The sequence below is a fragment of the Quercus suber genome, unplaced genomic scaffold (assembly GCF_002906115.3).
Source record: "Quercus suber isolate HL8 unplaced genomic scaffold, Cork oak 2.0 scaffold_5, whole genome shotgun sequence".
NCBI lineage: Eukaryota > Viridiplantae > Streptophyta > Magnoliopsida > Fagales > Fagaceae > Quercus > Quercus suber.
Window position 1 is genome coordinate 154947 of NW_027069471.1, and position 18798 is coordinate 173744.

Genomic DNA, 18798 nt, shown 5'->3' on the forward strand with positions numbered 1-18798 from the left:
GCTTTGGTGATTGTGATGGATCCCTAAGTCTTTCCCCTTCATATGGGTCAACTCTATGTCCCTTTCACTATGCTTAACCTCTCTCTCACACACACACACACTCTCTCTCTCTTTCTAATTTTTCTTAGATAAATTTATTGGAGGCCTCATTCTCTCACTAACCTGAACCCCTTCTATAACCTAACTTTATTCTTAAATATCCCTACCTGCCCAACATCTTCCACTATTCCAGCATCATCATAATAAAATAAGTTTAATGACATAATTTTTGTTTAGGGTCTTTTGAAGTCACATATTATAATTACTACGTAATAAAGATAATACAAGTAATGAGTTATGTGAAAATAATATTATTTCAATGATAATTTATCACAAAGTATAGGATGCAAAAGATTTTACTTTTATAATTGATCAATATATGAGAGAAAGAGTAGGCATTTGAATTTGAATTTGAACTTTCTTTTTTTTCTTTTTTTTGGGCAAATATAAGGTGGATTATTTAATGTAGATAAATGGATGTTTTTCAATGGGGTCATGATGGGATTCTGACACCAAATTTGAACCGTCCAGGGGTGTTTATTGTTTTGTCAGGAGTTTAGTTCTAAGTTCTAAGTTGTGAGGTACGAGTCAATTTGTATGAAACATCATATCACATAATGTAGATAACTTTACATTACAAGATAAGAAAAAGAAAAAGAAAAAGTTTGGAAGAGACTAAAGTCTAAACTGTGATAACAGTGATCATCTCATGCTCATGCCTCGGTTTCATGGGGGTGGACCTCTCTAATACATGGGCTTTTAGGTATTTGTCAAATTCACACGTTGTGAACAGTCAGTCTAGTCAGTCTATGGCTACAGACACAACTATTTTCATATTTAAATTTCACAATTTGCGGACTTTTGCAATTGAAAATGGGTAATGTAAAGTAGTGGGTCGCACAAATCAGCAAGTTGTAAAATTGAGTATGCAAATGATTGTTTTTAGAGTTATTTTAACCCTTTTTTGTAATATAATTGTCAAATGTTAATTAACTTTTTAATTAAGATGATTTATTGGTAAAGTTGTACAATTATAAATCTCTTACTAAAGATTTTAATTCAAACAAAAATTCCAAACCGACGCTGTTAGCATTGGAAAATTAATGCCAAAGTGTGAATCAAGATACATACTCACCACCAACTGCCTTTTCAAATTTTGATGTTTTCAACATTTTGTTATCTATGTTTCAAAATGGGCAACTGAAGCTGTCTCTTGTTGAAATTCCAACTTTAATTTGCGCATGTAATTAATGTTCTCTAACAACAATTATGCGACATTGATATGTTACTGTCAAGAAGAATACAAGGTTTGAGGTCCAAAATGACCCATCCAAAGGAATAAAGAAAAAAAAAAAAAAAGAATGTCCAACAGCAACTTCACAGGGGCAAATATGTTTCTCGAAGAGAAGTTGGCAAGTTAAAGAGGCAAGAAAATCTATGTTTGAATGATTTTCAATTAAAAAAGATTGCATGCTCATCATGATGCATTAGACTTCTACATGCAAAAACATTTTCTGTGTGCCAAAAAATTTCAAAAGAGATATACAGGATTCGCATATGGAGGACTTCTACCTCAGGAGCAGACAAACCTTACAAGATTGGGCAGCACAAAATTCAGTCCATCCATTGGTTTTGTTTTGAGGATACGGTGCAAAGACAAAATTCAAGTTTTTAATCATTAGTTGCATAAAGATTTCAACATAATCAAGTACAGAATTACAACAAAATGATTCCACAAGCTTATGATTCTTGCAGAATAATTGAAGCAACAAACATATGTCACGGTGGTTGATTGCCCTTTAATTATGATGAGTTCTTAAAAAAAAGTCTTAACTGTGCTATTAGTTTATTTAGGATTAACTATGCAGTCAAATCCATGTAGCATGTGTAGCCTCCTAGGAGAATTTTCAAGGTTAAAGCTTTTTTCTTTTTTTCTTTTTTTCTTTTTTTTAGAAGCGTTAAGGATAAAACTTAGATGCCGTTTCTTTGTTTTGTATCTTAAGTTACTCAATATAATTCAATCATCTATATAATTGCATTATTTAATACACTACGTGGTTGAATTTAATCGTCTTTGGAGACTACTACCTGTGTGGGGGGCAAGGGCTAGTATTCAAGTTTCACATACATACATACACGTAGATCTATCTCAGATAAAAAAATTGTATTAGGGGGAAAATAACACGCTTTGTATTACATTGACTAACACAACAAAATGCTTGAATTTTATTGACGAATCTGAAGTACAGCTGCATAAGAATTTGCCCAAATTTTCAATAACTTACGAATTTGCCCAATTTTCAATAACTTGCTTTCCTTAGAAGTTTTTGGAAGTGGTTGGAATTAGATGGNTATATTTTTTTTTCTTCCTTTTTTTTTTTTTTTTTAACTTACTGTAAAACGAATACTTAGAACTTAGAATTCTTATCTTTTTCAACCTACTGTAAAACGAATACTTAGAACTTAGAACACTTATCTTTTTCAACCTACTGTAAAACGAATACTTAGAACTTAGAACTCTTATCTTTTTCAACCTACTGTAAAACGAATACTTAGAACTTAGAACACTTACCTGGTGCACCGGCCAGCACCCTAATCCTCCCCACAGACGGCGCCAATTGTAGGGACTCAATTTGGATTGACCCTGAGTGATGGGTTTTCAGCCCAATAAGCCCAAACAATAAATTTATAGAGAGTGGGTTGACAGGTTTAGGTGCTGGCCGTCGATCACCATGCATGAACTTTTCTAATAAAAAATGCTAAGAGTTTCTTTACACATGGGAGGATGCTCCTCGGCCTGTGGCCGAAGAGGCCTTAATGTTCTTTCTTTTTTTTCCCCCTCTCTTTTTGCTTCACTAGCTTTTCTTTTATAGTTTTCATCTTCCTATCTCCTGCTTCCATCTGTTGATCATCTATTTGCCTTTCTTCTGGTCGTCCGTCCCATCAGAGGCCTTAACGGTACTCAAGTGGTTCACTCTAATCAACGTTATCCTGCCAAGGGGTTACCTCCCCATTAATGCGGTTAGGGGGGTTAGTTGAGTGCATTAAATGCGAGAGTGACAGCTTACTTTGGGGTTAGCCTCTCCCCAAAATCACCTTTGTCAGGCCGAGGATAAGATAGTCCTCGGCGTGGATTGGGAAAATAGGCTTTCCCCCTCTTTAGTCCAAAATAGCTTGTACTCCTCGGCATGGGCCTTGGGCCTGCTACATGATGGGCCGAGGCTATCAGGCCTATGGGCCCCACAATAGTAATGTCTTATTGTTTTGGGTAAGTAAGAAGCTGATAATGGTTATAATTAGCCTAATTAGGTACAGTGTTCCACAGAGAAAATGGTCCAGTGCTCAACTTCCCTTTACGGCTAAACACAATATTAAAAGGTCCCAATATTTTGGTGTTGGGTCAATTTTGGTGACTTAGATGAACACTACTGCCCTGTCCCTCTCCTATAGGCTTTGCTAATTTGGCTAAGTATAGCGTAGTGAGCAACACTAAATTTTCAATGGAAGCCCTTTCCTAGTGTTTAAATTTACGGAATATGTTAATAGGTGTCCTTAGGCATTCATTAAAGAAGTATGGATTGGGTCTAATCTACGTTGAAAAATAGAGAAAAGAGCGAAAGTTAATTAAAATATAAATTTTTCGGTGATTAAAGATAGCTCAACTCATTGATTGTGTTGAATTTTCCATCAATAGGATTCTTAATTTACGCGTCGAATCCCTTCCAACTTTTACTTCTAAAAAAAGGCAAGCTTAAAAGTTTTGAGAAGTTGAGAGGGTGTTTGGTACAGTAGTCTAAAAATTGTTGTTTATAGTTTTTTGAAATACGTGTGAGTGAAAAAATGTGTTGAAATGCGTAAAATGCTGTTTAAAAACTAAAAAATGTTGTTTGAAAACACAAACCAAACGGACCCTGAATTTTCTCATATTGATCGAGGGCATGACATGAAGTACCGACCTTGTAAAAATGATTTGTACTACTTTTGACTAAATCTTTTGAAATTTTTTTTAACATATAGTTTAAGAAATAATATTTCACATCCACCTCTCTTATCCGATAAGACCTACCGTATAGCAATGGTGAAGAGTGACTAGTGAGTGAGTACTGAAATTAAAAACATTAAAAAAAGAGGTGACGAATTGCTGAAAGCATGAAGTAGGACAAAACTATTTTCATACTAACAACTAGTAGACGTCTGTATTGGGATCTCACTAGTATTATATTTGTAGTTAGTATACAAATAATACAATGATGATGATGATAATATTGGTGTACAATGAGTGAGAGGATGGTACCCAAGGGGTACGCACAATGTGCAGGATAGTGAAAGATTAGCTGGTTGGAAAAGTTAATAGGGTTTGGTGGGATTAAGTCCTATTCATTGATGAAAATATCATAAACACAACAAATATATTCTATGCGACAAACACAAATTATTAGTGATTGATAAAAAAGTGAAATTAGTGATGAGTTCAGAATCTCAAATGAAAACCAAATAACAAACTATTAGTTAAGATTTGTTACAAAAATTCGAGCCTAGTGACGAATTTTAATGAAATAGATTTTCTTCACTTGTTTCTTGGATCTAGCGCTCATTTTTGTTAATTAAGAGAGAGAGAGGGAGAGATAAGCACAAAGCCATGTTTATGTTAGAAGATGGGGGGAAGGATAGGATTGAGAAGTATGTGGCAGAGATCCATGGATGCTCATGTTGTTCGGTGGTAGTTGCTTTGGTGATTGTGATGGATCCCTAAGTCTTTCCCCTTCATATGGGTCAACTCTATGTCCCTTTCACTATGCTTTAACCTCTCTCACACACACTCTCTCTCTCTTTCTAATTTTCTTAGATAAATTTATTGGAGGCCTCATTCTCTCACTAACCTGAACCCCTTCTATTACCTAACTTTATTCTTAAATATCCCTACCTGCCCAACATCTTCCACTATTCCAGCATCATCATAATAAAATAAGTTTAATGACATAATTTTTGTTTAGGGTCTTTTGAAGTCACATATTATAATTACTACGTAATAAAGATAATACAAGTAATGAGTTATGTGAAAATAATATTATTTCAATGATAATTTATCACAAAGTATAGGATGCAAAAGATTTTACTTTTATAATTGATCAATATATGAGAGAAAGAGTAGGCATTTGAATTTGAATTTGAATTCTTTTTTTTTTTTTGGGCAAATATAAGGTGGATTATTTAATGTAGATAAATGGATGTTTTTCAATGGGGTCATGATGGGATTCTGACACCAAATTTGAACCGTCCAGGGGTGTTTATTGTTTTGTCAGGAGTTTAGTTCTAAGTTCTAAGTTGTGAGGTACGAGTCAATTTGTATGAAACATCATATCACATAATGTAGATAACTTTACATTACAAGATAAGAAAAAGAAAAAGAAAAAGTTTGGAAGAGACTAGAGTCTAAACTGTGATAACAGTGATCATCTCATGCTCATGCCTCGGTTTCATGGGGGTGGACCTCTCTAATACATGGGCTATTAGGTATTTGTCAAATTCACACGTTGTGAACAGTCAGTCTAGTCAGTCTATGGCTACAGACACAACTATTTTCATATTTAAATTTCACAATTTGCGGACTTTTGCAATTGAAAATGGGTAATGTAAAGTAGTGGGTTGCACAAATCAGCAAGTTGTAAAATTAAGTGTGCAAATGGTTGTTTTTAGAGTTACTTTAACCCTTTTTTGTAATCTAATTGTCAAATGTTAATTAACTTTTTAATTAAGATGATTTATTGGTAAAGTTGTACAATTATAAATCTCTGACTAAAGATTTTAATTCAAACAAAACTTCCAAACCGACGCTGTTGCAGCATTGGAAAATTAATGCCAAAGTGTGAATCAAGATACATACTCACCACCAACTGCCCTTTCAAATTTTGATGTTTTCAACATTTTGTTATCTATGTTTCAAAATGGGCAACTGAAGCTGTCTCTTGTTGAAATTCCAACTTTAATTTGCGCATGTAATTAATGTTCTCTAACAACAATTATGCGACATTGATATGTTAATGTCAAGAAGAATACAAGGTTTGAGGTCCAAAATGACCCATCCAAAGGAATAAAGAAAAAAAAAAACAAAAAAAAAAAAGAATGTCCAACGGCAACTTCACAGGGGCAAATATGTTTCTCGAAGAGAAGTTGGCAAGTTAAAGAGGCAAGAAAATCTATGTTTGAATGATTTTCAATAAAAAAAGATTGCATGCTCATCATGATGCATTAGACTTCTACATGCAAAAACATTTTCTGTGTGCCAAAAAATTTCAAAAGAGATATACAGGATTCGCATATGGAGGACTTTTACCTCAGGAGCAGACAAACCTTACAAGATTGGGCAGCACAAAATTCAGTCCATCCATTGGTTTTGTTTTGAGGATACGGTGCAAAGACAAAATTCAAGTTTTTAATCATTAGTTGCATAAAGATTTCAACATAATCAAGTACAGAATTACAACAAAATGATTCCACAAGCTTATGATTCTTGCAGAATAATTGAAGCAACAAACATATGTCACGGTGGTTGATTGCCCTTTAATTATGATGAGTTCTTAAAAAAAAGTCTTAACTGTGCTATTAGTTTATTTAGGATTAACTATGCAGTCAAATCCATGTAGCATGTGTAGCCTCCTAGGAGATACCTCAGGAGCAGACAAACCTTACAAGATTGGGCAGCACAAAATTCAGTCCATCCATTGGTTTTGTTTTGAGGATACGGTGCAAAGACAAAATTCAAGTTTTTAATCATTAGTTGCATAAAGATTTCAACATAATCAAGTACAGAATTACAACAAAATGATTCCACAAGCTTATGATTCTTGCAGAATAATTGAAGCAACAAACATATGTCACGGTGGTTGATTGCCCTTTAATTATGATGAGTTCTTAAAAAAAAGTCTTAACTGTGCTATTAGTTTATTTAGGATTAACTATGCAGTCAAATCCATGTAGCATGTGTAGCCTCCTAGGAGAATTTTCAAGGTTAAAGCTTTTTTCTTTTTTTCTTTTTTTAGAAACGTTAAGAATAAAACTTAGATGCCGTTTCTTTGTTTTGTATCTTAAGTTACTCAATATAATTCAATCATCTATATAATTGCATTATTTAATGCACTACGTGGTTGAATTTAATCGTTTTTGGAGACCACTACGTGTGTGGGGGGCAAGGGCTAGTATTCAAGTTTCAAAGAAAGTTTCACATACATACACGTAGATCTATCTCAGATAAAAAAATTGTATTAGGAGGAAAATAACACGCTTTGTATTACATTGACTAACACAACAAAATGCTTGAATTTTATTGAAGAATCTGAAGTACAGCTGCATAAGAATTTGCCCAAATTTTCAATAACTTAGAATTTGCCCAATTTTCAATAACTTGCTTTCCTTAGAAGTTTTTGGAAGTGGTTGGAATTAGATGGCTGTGTATATTTCAGCAAGTCAACAATATCATTGTCTTGTATGTGGTCCAGAACACATGCTTAATTACAGGCAGCAGGTGAAGACTTGAGACCAGTTATTTTCAATTGTTTCTGAACTTTACAGCAAAACACTACCTGATACAGTGCCCAGCCAGTCAGAATTGCTAAATTGTGACTCGAACTTTGAAGAACGTTCTTTAGAAATTGTTTTAATTTTCCCTCACTTTTGTGCCACAATCTTCTATTGAAAATTTGTTTGTCATTAACATTGTGAGGGGAAAAGCCCAACCATATATAGTGAGCCTAAAGTCCAATGTGAAGGTTATTGTATGTCCGAAGAGGCTAAAGTTGTCGAGGGGTACTTCGCGTGAAAGAAAGATACATGGGGACGAAGAAACTCCGTCCAAAGAGAGCATCAGTGTTCCGAAGAGATCATTATCCTCGGATGTAAAGATTCTTGGTCATATAAATATCTAGGGGGTTCGAATAAGTTTACTAGTGATTTTAGCAATCTAGATAAACTTTGGACACGCTTGGAGATAAGAGAAATGGAGAAATATCTAAAAGGAAAAGCTGCCACCACCGTATCAACTTTTCTAGCCGCATTTATGTGGAGAAGACCCCTGAACAGTATAACTTCAGCTATCGCCACTCACAAAAAGCTGAGGGAGATACATGACATGACATGCACTCAAGTAGGGAGTCAGATGAAGAACAAGTGGACGATGGGGATGATGGAGGAGGATACTGTATAAAGAAGAAGGGCTCCTAATAGAAGGGAGGAAAAAAAAAAGAAAAGAAGAAAGAAGGAAAAAGAGAAAAGAGAGGTCTTACTGTAACCTTAAGAATTGTAACTTGTTTTCAATTTATCATAAGTCTCTTCGGACTTGAACTTACTTGATTTTTACGTGTATTTTTATGCTGGTTTATACTGAGACGTTGTGATCAACCGTCATAAGCTCCACAGTCAACCTAGCTCTATCATCCACACTCTAAAAATTTATTGTTTTTGAGATTGGGTCACACATCCTAACCCTACAAACATCATGTTATTTTGGAAGTCATAATTAGGTATTCTACAAATCTAACAAGACAGCTTTACGCGGTAACGAGTAGTCACACTCACGACACCGTTATACTATTTTTGGTGCTTCTTAGTCTTAGAGATGGAATGGGTAATAATATATGATGAATATGTCCAAAAAATAAAAACAATACCAATCCACTACAAAGTATACTAACAAGCTATATGTTACTCTCACTGAACAATAATCTCAAAGTATAACAGTAGAGAGTCACTGGTTAAAATAGGAGAAATTATTCAATAACTTGGAGGAATGGACACAGGTCCCTCTAACCAATATATTAAAAAAAAAATGTAATTCTTATGCTTAATCAAATTCTATTTTTTATTTTTTAAAAATCAACTTCTAATTTTAAAGTCTCTAAAAAACAAAGAATAGTCAAGAGAATTGGTATTGCCTAATCTAATTTATAACATAATTGAAATCTTCCTTCCCCCATAACTACCAAAAAAGGAACTTGATGGAAATCATGGATCAATACTGATTACTGACCACAAAGTTCCTTACGAGTCCACCTTATGAAGAAAAGGAAAGAAACAACTTGCAACATTAAACGCGACTACGAAGCAAGAATATATAATAAGCAGGCTCAACAAAGTTCACCTTGCCGAGCCCAATATAGCATTGTCAAGCACTTCAATTAAGAGCATACAAGCCAATTTGGGCCATCTCAACCTCGATTTTGATGTTAAAACAGATTGTTGCAAAATAAAATTAAAAAAAAAAAAATCCAAATTGACTCTTTTGCACCTTATCCAATGAAAAGTTGATAATTAGTCTACTTAAGAAATTTTGAAGGACTTAAGGCCAGTGATTATGACTAAACACTGAATTATTGGGTCAAAATTCTTGTGGACAAACTTAATTTGGGTGTCTACCTAGTATTGAATTTTAAAGCAGCTAACACCTTCTCAACAACAAGATTAATTACGATTAGGACAGCACAAAATGTGTGGAATTCTTGAATAGCTTCTTTCCAAAAATAAGTATGTAACTAAACAAGATTTTTATTTTTATTTTTATTTTTTGTAAAAATCATGAATCTTTCTAGGACAGTATCAAAGATCTCATTGAGAACTTACAGCATCTTACCAAACAAAAAGTATGAGAAAAAATAGCAGAGACCAATTAGATCCTTTCTTATAGGTATCTGATTTCCATCTTGGCATACCTATTTCTTCAAAGTTTGACTATGAACAACAGCCTGCAAATAACAAAAACCAACATATACGGTACTGAAAGATGACTATCAGCAATTTCAGAATAAATAAAAGAAAACAGATGGTTTGAAAAGAAAAGTATTGAAACCAGGTCCTCATTGAACTCAGTGTGGATGCTAAAGTTACATGAAACACTGATGTTCAATGGCAAAAAATTAAATTGACTAAGAAAGTGCAGTTGAAATAGAACTAGGTTTCCTTTGTTGCAGGGGCCTTCTTTGCAGCCTCTGCTGCTGCCTTTTCTGCTTCAATTTCAGCAACAATGGCATCAATTTCAGCTTCCTCGAGTTGGTGCAGCCCATGCTCTTTTGTCATCACAGCAATTTCAATGTTCTTCCCTCCGCTCTCAACAACCTAATAGATAAAATCATAAAACATACAACGGGTAAAAAAACACCAATTAAAACTAAACTCCAGTAAAAGAAAGATCAAAATAAATCACTACCCAGTCATGATATATGTCAAATTTGTTCCTCCATGACAATGCACTCTAGCTGTATAAGGTTTCAGCTTGACCACCAAGAAACCAAGACTGGGTTGGATTACTATTTATATTGCAAGAATCCGATTTGAGTTTTGGTTAGGTTGATCAGGAATCACACCTTTTTGGGCTTTTTTTTTTGGGGAGGGGTGATAGGTCGATCAACCATAACTAATGCACAAGCAGCCCATTAAGGGGAAGTTATGTGTGCTTAGCTATTCTTGTCTTCTGGCTTGTTTCATTACTTGTTTTAGCGGTTCTCCATATTACTTACTTCTATTAATCCATTTCAATAACACTCTCTTTTCTGACAAGAAAGAAATGCAAAAAACACTTGAAAAACATAGAACAATACATGTTGGGGTGCATTCATCCTTATGAGACTAAATAACCACTTTTATGCACTACAACATCTGGCCAATTGTAATAGCTCATTTCAATCCACAAATAAAATGTAGAAATACTTTATCTAAGCACTGCAATGATAAATGTGACTTTAATACATAAAGATGTGAACTGGAAAATAAAAAATTAAATTTTTTTGTCTACATAGCTACAAGCCAGTGATTAGTTGTAAAAGACTTTTGATAAATGTATCATGATATGACTTGATCATTTAGGCTTTAGCCAACTAGAAAATATTGAGGACAAGGGGCATCAAAATTACTGGATATGCTATATGAATGGACTACTCCACAATAATTTAGTAGCTCAATTTATGTTAGTCAACGTACAAACCAAAAGGTGTAATTGCTCAGCACATACAATTTAGCATGGTTTTTAATTCAAAAGTTTATAGGCCTATTTAAATTAATAATTTTGTTTTTTTTTTTTAGAGATAAAACTCAGATCCAGTTATTCAACAAGGTGCCTCATATAATTTCCACAATTTTTGTTTTGAATATCCACAGCCAAATTACACTATGTTCAAGTAAAAGGGTAAAGTATTGTAGGTTGCAGAGATCCTAATTTAAAGCATCTCACATGAATGGACTGAATTGTGAGCATAGTGCATGCAACATTAGTCCAAAACCTGCAATTTTGATAGAGACCAGTTCTGTTCTGGTGGTCTGAATATATAAAACATTAATAAGTCCAGAATAACAAAACAATGGCATATACAGACAGAGATTCACACGCAAGCACACAAACACAAGACCAAGTGTAACTTACTTCAAGCAAAGCACGAATTGCCAACTTGACAGTTTCTTGTCCAGAAGTTTCTTTATAATTCTTTTCCAAAAACTCCCTCATTGAATTTGAGTTTCTCCCCGTCGCATTGGCTTTCCATGCCTGAAATGTTCCCGATGGATCTGTCTGATAAAGAGATGGTGTGCCAGTGTACGGGTCAAAACCTGCAATCAAAGTTGAAAGCCCAAATGGTCTTACACCCCCACTTTGTGTATACTTCTGCTGCAGGCCTGCAATGTGCCGTGTTATATATTCAACGGTGCAGGATCCTCAACTGTAAGCCTATGGCTCTGACATTCAATGCGTGCCCGATTTATTAAGACACGAGCATCCGCTTTCAACCCAGCACATGCTAGCGCAATGTGATTATCCAACAACACAATCTTCTTAACCGATCTGAGAACAGAAGCAGCAAAAAAAGATGAAGCGCACAAAACTGGCAAGTATACTAAATGAGGGTAATGTGAACGGAAGCAGTAAATAGATGATGTAATTCTATTTTACTTTTGATTGGTCATATAAACTAATAAACATGCACCAAGTGGGTTTTGAACCCACAAACTAACTATCCACCAATTCTTGTGGGAGAAGGAAGTAACATTTGAGCTATAGCTCATTGGTTAAGGAACAAGACGATGTAATAATACACGCAGCTCTTAATATACAAGGCAATAATAAAATCCAACAAAAACAACATCAATAATTAAGATAGAAAGCTAAGGTGTCGTTTAGCTTTTTGCCGTAAATAGCAAACTCAATCCAACAACAACAAAAACCAAGTCTTCACCTCAAAATTTTTGAGTTGGCTATCAATCCTCAATATAGTAATCAGGGTCAACCACATGTATCTTTTTTTTCATTCTATTCTATCCGAAATCATATTCTTAGTTTCTTTTTTAATTTGCATGCCTATTTTACTACTTCTGCTGATGTTCTTTTAAGTCTTCTTCTACCATATTTCGTTCATTTGACTTGAATCAACTCACTCTTCCTCAGTAGGGCATTAATCACTTTCACTTGCATATGAGCAAACCATTTCAAACAACTCTCCCTCATCTTTTTTATCAATAAGGGCCACCCTTATTATTAAGCAAATTTCCTCGTATCAAAAACTATCTTTCCTTATATTGCAACTTATCCATCTTAACATTCTTATTTCAGTTGCATTCATTTTATTACTTCTTAACAGTCCAACATTTAGACTTATCAAAAACAAAAAACAAAAACAGTCCAACATTTAGTACCACAAAGCATAGCTAATATCATAGCAGTCGCATTATATTTTCCCTTTCAATTTCAATCAATGGGCATTCCACAATCACACAATACTCCTTATGCATTTCATTCACTCTTCCTCACATCCTAAAAGCTCTCGCTGTTGGGTATCTCTTGATCATCAACTGTTACAAACCCCTCACATTTGTTCATAATTTTACGAAACTTACATTCCATGTGCTCTATTTTAATCCTACTTAGCTCATAGCCTTTAAATTCTTCCCACCTCTCCAAATTTCAAACTCTGCATCCTTAATCAACTTAATACACTCTAGGTCAATAAAAACCATCTGGGTATCTTTAGATTTCAAAAAATCTCATTTTTTTTTTCTAGGCTTTGACACTCACTGTGAACAAAAATAAACAACACTAAGCAACAAAACCCATATGGAGTTAACCATAACAAACTAAATCCAAAAGCACCCAAATTTTTAAAAGTGATTTTGGAATCACTACTTGCTAGAGAGAGAGAGTACCTGGAGTCTTGGAGTTTAGGAGTGGATTTCTTTTCGACGCCGAGAACGACGGCGTCTAAGCCACGGACTCCGACGGCGGCGTTTCCTTTGCGGACGGCTTCGAGGGCGTACTCAACCTGGAACAAATGGCCGTCCGGTGAGAACACTGTTATTGCACGATCGTACCGAGCCATCTCTCTCTCTCTACTTCTTCTTCTTCTTCTTCTTTAGCTCTGTTTTTGCTTTTGCTTTTTTCAGCGTGCGATCTGACTTGTGAGAGAGGGAAAAATAAACTAAACAATTTCTTTTGAGACAAGGCACTCTCTGAGAGCGACTTTATTCCAGGCGTTCGCTACTCAAACGGTATCGTTTGGTTGAGTTTAAAAACTTCTTTATTTTTAAAAGGTAAAATATTATTTATGTGCTCAACTTTATTAAAAGTTTGCTTTTCGTTTCTAAATTTTATAAAAATATTATTATTTTTTCATTCTTAAATTTTGTAAAAAAACTATCTTCCCAATAATTTATAGAGACGGTAGTGACAAAAAATAATTTTTTTTCAATAGTTCAAGGATGAAAAAATAAAAAAAGTGAAATATTTTCTATAGTTAAATGATGAAAAATAATCTAATTAAAGTTTAAGGATGAAATTTGTTTTTTTTTTTTATAAAATTTAGAAACCAAAATAATATTTTACCATTTTTTGTTAATTATGGGGGCCAAAAACCACAATAAGAAAAAGAAAAAAAAGCACTAAATGGATCTTAGGGTGATTGACAAACACAATTTATTTAATGAAAATATAAAGGGAAGACTCCACAATGGGAAACTCAAACAATTGATTTATAGAACAATATTACATTCACATTGAGGCATGCTCATTACAAAGGAACAAACCACTCTTTCCCACAATATTGGATTACCAAAGACAAGATTTACTTTCTCCTTCCTCTCTCTCTCTCTCTCTCTCTTCCCTCTCTTTTTTTGATAGCCCACCATTTGCCAGTCCTCCCCCCCCCCCCCCTTTTTATAGACATATTCTCTACCCTATCCTCCCAACTGTCCTGTTCCCAACCGAATTCTCTAAGATTCCCTTCTTCTTTATTAGGTTCCCCCCTTTCTTATCCTGAAACAAAATTTTTGGAGGTGTTTGCATTGTTTAAGTTATCTCAGACATATTTAATGCAGCAGAGGTTAGGTAGAGACCCCTTTATTAATGCGGAAGTAAAGATCTCTGTTATCTTTATTTGTTGGGAGGATTTCCCAAGGTTATATTTGGGAACAAGGTGGATTATCTACGTTCATTACCTCAGATAAGGCTTCGTGAGATGTAGCGTATTGTCAATTTCGCAGGAACAACCCGTAGGGATTCCCTTTGCTTCTTAAATAGGTGGTCCCGTCTCATTCTACTCCATGGGATCTTCCATACATTTAGACCTTATTTTAAGTAGGGTTTGGCCTATTCCACTCCACGAAATTCTCCATGCATTTGGGCCTCAGGCTTGGGTGTAAATTCTTCGACCCGCCCACATTAATAAATACACTAGTATTTCAAACTCATATCTCTTATTATTATTATTATTATTAATGTATGTGTTATAATTTTAATTTATGGTATCCACTTCAAAATGATTGCTTTTTATTGTTAGTAGATCTCCTATTCGACGATAAGAGACTTTACCAATTAGATTAATTATAGAGTTTTTCTAATTATTGGTAATAAGCATTTTCCTCATTGTTTTTACCATTTTTGTCAAATTTAACGAAAATCCTAAAAATTTTCCATCAAATTTAACGGATACCCTAAGAGAAGGGATTAAAGTGTTTATTACTACTAATAGTTAAGGAGAACTTTGTTTAGTTTTAATGTTTAGGAAGATATTGAAATTACAACATGATTGAGGAAATAAAGCACAATTAACCTTTCTTCTTTGTTCCCTGAAAATAAAAGAAAAAAAAAAACCTTTCTTCTTTGGGTTAGTGTTTGTGAGCCCAATGTATGGAGCAGGCCACTCACAATTTGTGAACTAATCCAACAAACCCACAATCCATGAGTGGTCAGCTCCATATATATATATAACGGGTTCACTACTTGGGGTGGGGGTTTGGTACTTCAGTTTGTTTCTTTAATTATGTCAACCCAAATGCAATAAATTGGATTAGCTCCAAAGAAATCCTAAGCTCAACCCAATCCTGAAAGGTGGGCTTGGCCCAAGCTCATCCCAATCCAATTTGGGGTTCAAGATTTTTTGACCACTTCAAGTTTGGCGCAGCTTCTATCCAGTGTCTTCAATGCACTGGATCTGCTACGATCATAATATGTGTCCATTTTTAGACACGTGTTATGATTGTAGCGAGTTCAATGCCTGAACAGAACACCCCCTTCAAGTTTTGATGAGCTTGGCTAGCTTGGGTTCGCCACATTTTCCCACTAATCAGCTTTTATGCCCTTGTCATTATCTAAAAATTAAAAAAGCTTTCATGCCTATATTTATTTTGGGAACATGATATGACTCTAGTAGAAGCATATTATGTAAAAGTGGAAATTGAATAGCTTTCTATGACAGTGATTGATTATGCCCAGATTCAGATGATGTGAGGCTAATTTGGCATTGGACTAATATAAACAAATTTTAAAGAAAACCCAGTTTAAGAAAAATGAATATAATTTAATTACCTTGTAATATAATAAAAAGAAAATGTAGGAAGAGAACGTTGAATTATTAAAAAAAAAAAAAAAAACCCCCCCCCCCCCCCCCTTTTTATAGACATATTCTCTACCCTATCCTCCCAACTGTCCCGTTCCCAGCTGAATTCTCTAAGATTCCCTTCTTCTTTATTAGGTTCCCCCCTTTCTTATCCTGAAACAGGATTTTTTGAGGTGTTTGCATTGTTCAAGTTGTTTCAAACGTATTTAATGCAGCAGAGGTTAGGTAGAGAACCTCTTATTAATGCGGAAGTAAAGATCTTTGTTATCTTTATTTGTTGGGAGGATTTCCCAAGGTTATATTTGGGAACAAGGTGGATTATCTACGTTCATTACCTCAGATAAGGCTTCATGAGATGTAGTGTATTGTCAATTTCGCAGGAACAACCCGTAGGGATTCCCTTTGCTTCTTAAATAGGTGGTCTTGTCTCATTCTACTCCATGGGATCTTCCAGACATTTAGACCTTATTTTAAGTAGATGTGTTTGGCCTATTCCACTCCACGAAATCCTCCATGCATTTGGGCCTCAGGCCTGGGTGTAAATTCTTCCACCCACCCACTTTAATAAATACACTAGTATTTCAAACTCATATCTCTTATTATTATTATTTTTAATGTATGTGTTATAATTTTAATTTATGGTGTCTACTTCAAAATGATTGCTTTTTATTATTAGTAAATCTCTTATTCGACGATAAGAGACTTTACTAATTAGATTAATTATAGAGTTTTTCTAATTATTGGTAATAAGCATTTTCCTCATTGTTTTTACCATTTATGTCAAATTTAACGAAAATCCTAAAAATTTTCCATCAAATTTAACGGATACCCTAAGAGAAGGGATTAAAGTGTTTATTACTACTAATAGTTAAGAAGAACTTTGTTTAGTTTTAATGTTTAGGAAGATATTGAAATTACAACATGATTGAGGAAATAAAGCACAATTAACCTTTCTTCTTTGTTCACTAAAAAAAAAAAAAAAAACCTTTCTTCTTTGGGTTAGTGTTTGTGAGCCCAATGTATGGAGCAGGCCACTCACAAATTGTGAACTAATCCAACAAACCCACAATCCATGAGTGGTCAGCTCCATATATATATATAACGGGTTCGCTACTTGGGGTGGGGGTTTGGTACTTCAGTTTGTTTCTTTAATTATGTCAACCCAAATGCAATAAATTGGATTAGCTCCAAAGAAATCCTAAGCTCAACCCAATCCTTAAGGGGGGGCTTGGCCCAAGCTCCTCCCAATCCAATTTGGGGTTCAAGATTTTTTGACCACTTCAAGTTTGGCGCAGTTTCTGTCCAGTGTCTTCAATGCACTAGACCTGTTGCGATCATGACATGTGTCCATTTTTAGACACATGTCATGATTGTAGCGAGTTCAATGCCTGAACAGAACACCCTCTTCAAGTTTTGGTGAGCTTGGCTAGCTTGGGTTGGCCACATTTTCCCACTAATCAGCTTTTATGCCCTTGTCATTATCTAAAAAATAAAAAAGCTTTCATGCCTATATTTATTTTGGGAACATGATATGACTCTAGTAGAAGCATATTATGTAAAAGTGGAAATTAAATAGCTTTCTATGACAGTGATTGATTATGCCAATATTCAGATGATGTGAGGCTAATTTGGCATTGGACTAATATAAACAAATTTTAAAGAAAACCCAGTTTAAGAAAAATGAATATAATTTAATTACCTTGTAATATAATAAAAAGAAAATGTAGGAAGAGAATGTTGAATTATTAAAAAAAAAAAAAAAAAGAGTTTATATCCTAGATATTGAAAGAGTATACACTTTAACTAACTTAAATTATTAAAAAAAAGGACAAAAATTAATTTGCAAAAGTAAAGAGGAATGTGTTAAGTTGCCTGCTAGGGTTTATGGATTATATATATGTTGCCGCTTTTAGTTTCAAAATATTGTCGTCTTAGGGTTGAGTTTGGTTTAGAAGATGTTCTAAGACAATAAATTTATGATATTTTTGTTCATATCTTTTAGATTGTGATGAATTTTTATGTGAAATTTGTTTAGTATTTTAATTGAAAAGTAGACACTAAAGACTTCAAAATAGATATTGATTTGACCAAATTTTAATTTTAAATAAGTGAGGTATGGCTGTTTATAGTTAACGTAATTGTGATGTCTCAAGTGACTAATGTAATAACCAAATCGAGACTTCACTCGACTTTGGCTCAAGCTAATTTTCGCTCAACCTTCACTCAAGTGAATTTAACTATTTAAGGTAGTTTGTTTTCCTTGTTTATTTTCTTATTAAATTAACCTAGGGTTTAACCAACCTAAAAAAATCTCACTTTGCACTTTGCACATTTTTTCAAAAGAGAGTAGCAACCTTTCTTTAAATCATTAAGTGAGCCGTAATTTCCTTGAACCTAAACTATCAAAATATCTTAATTTCCTTTGATTTTCTTTTTCTGAGTTATTCTCAAACCATGTATAGCCTTCATATGCATTTACATATTTCATAGAGGCACTCTAGAGAGTTTGAGTAACAAAGTTTAGGGTTAATGTAAAAGACTTCCGAAATGGTTTCTCTTTTGAAGAGTTTTCCAAAAGTTTTTCACTTCCTAACCAAAAATGCACGTTCTTTTTAATTATTGCTTTAGATTGTGGTGATTTTTATCGCAATTATGTTAGTAGTGTAGCAGTTAATTTTGGACATACACAATCACTAATCCATTACTTCATTAACTGTGATCGATATATTTTTTCATCACCATTTAAAAAATCTAAATTCCATAATGATAGTTCCGAGTTGAGAGTAATGATGGTGGTGTCATTTTACCTTATTAAGGCAAGATTGTGACTTTGCAAAATGTTTTGTGCCTCCTAAATTAGGAAGGGATTTTTTTTAGAGAGTTTTATCAACCTATGATG

The 18798-nt window shown here is 34.1% G+C and overlaps 1 protein-coding gene across 1 annotated transcript; it reads right to left on the reverse strand.

The window, feature by feature from the left end:
• Positions 1-9797: 9797 nt before the first annotated feature.
• On the reverse strand, positions 9798-13516 carry LOC111986077 (proteasome subunit alpha type-7). Its single transcript, XM_024017712.2, is given in 4 exon segments — positions 9798-10143; positions 11444-11724; positions 11727-11857; positions 13213-13516. Coding segments are annotated over 4 exon segments (750 nt in total). The 5' UTR covers positions 13386-13516; the 3' UTR covers positions 9798-9978.
• Positions 13517-18798: the final 5282 nt, after the last annotated feature.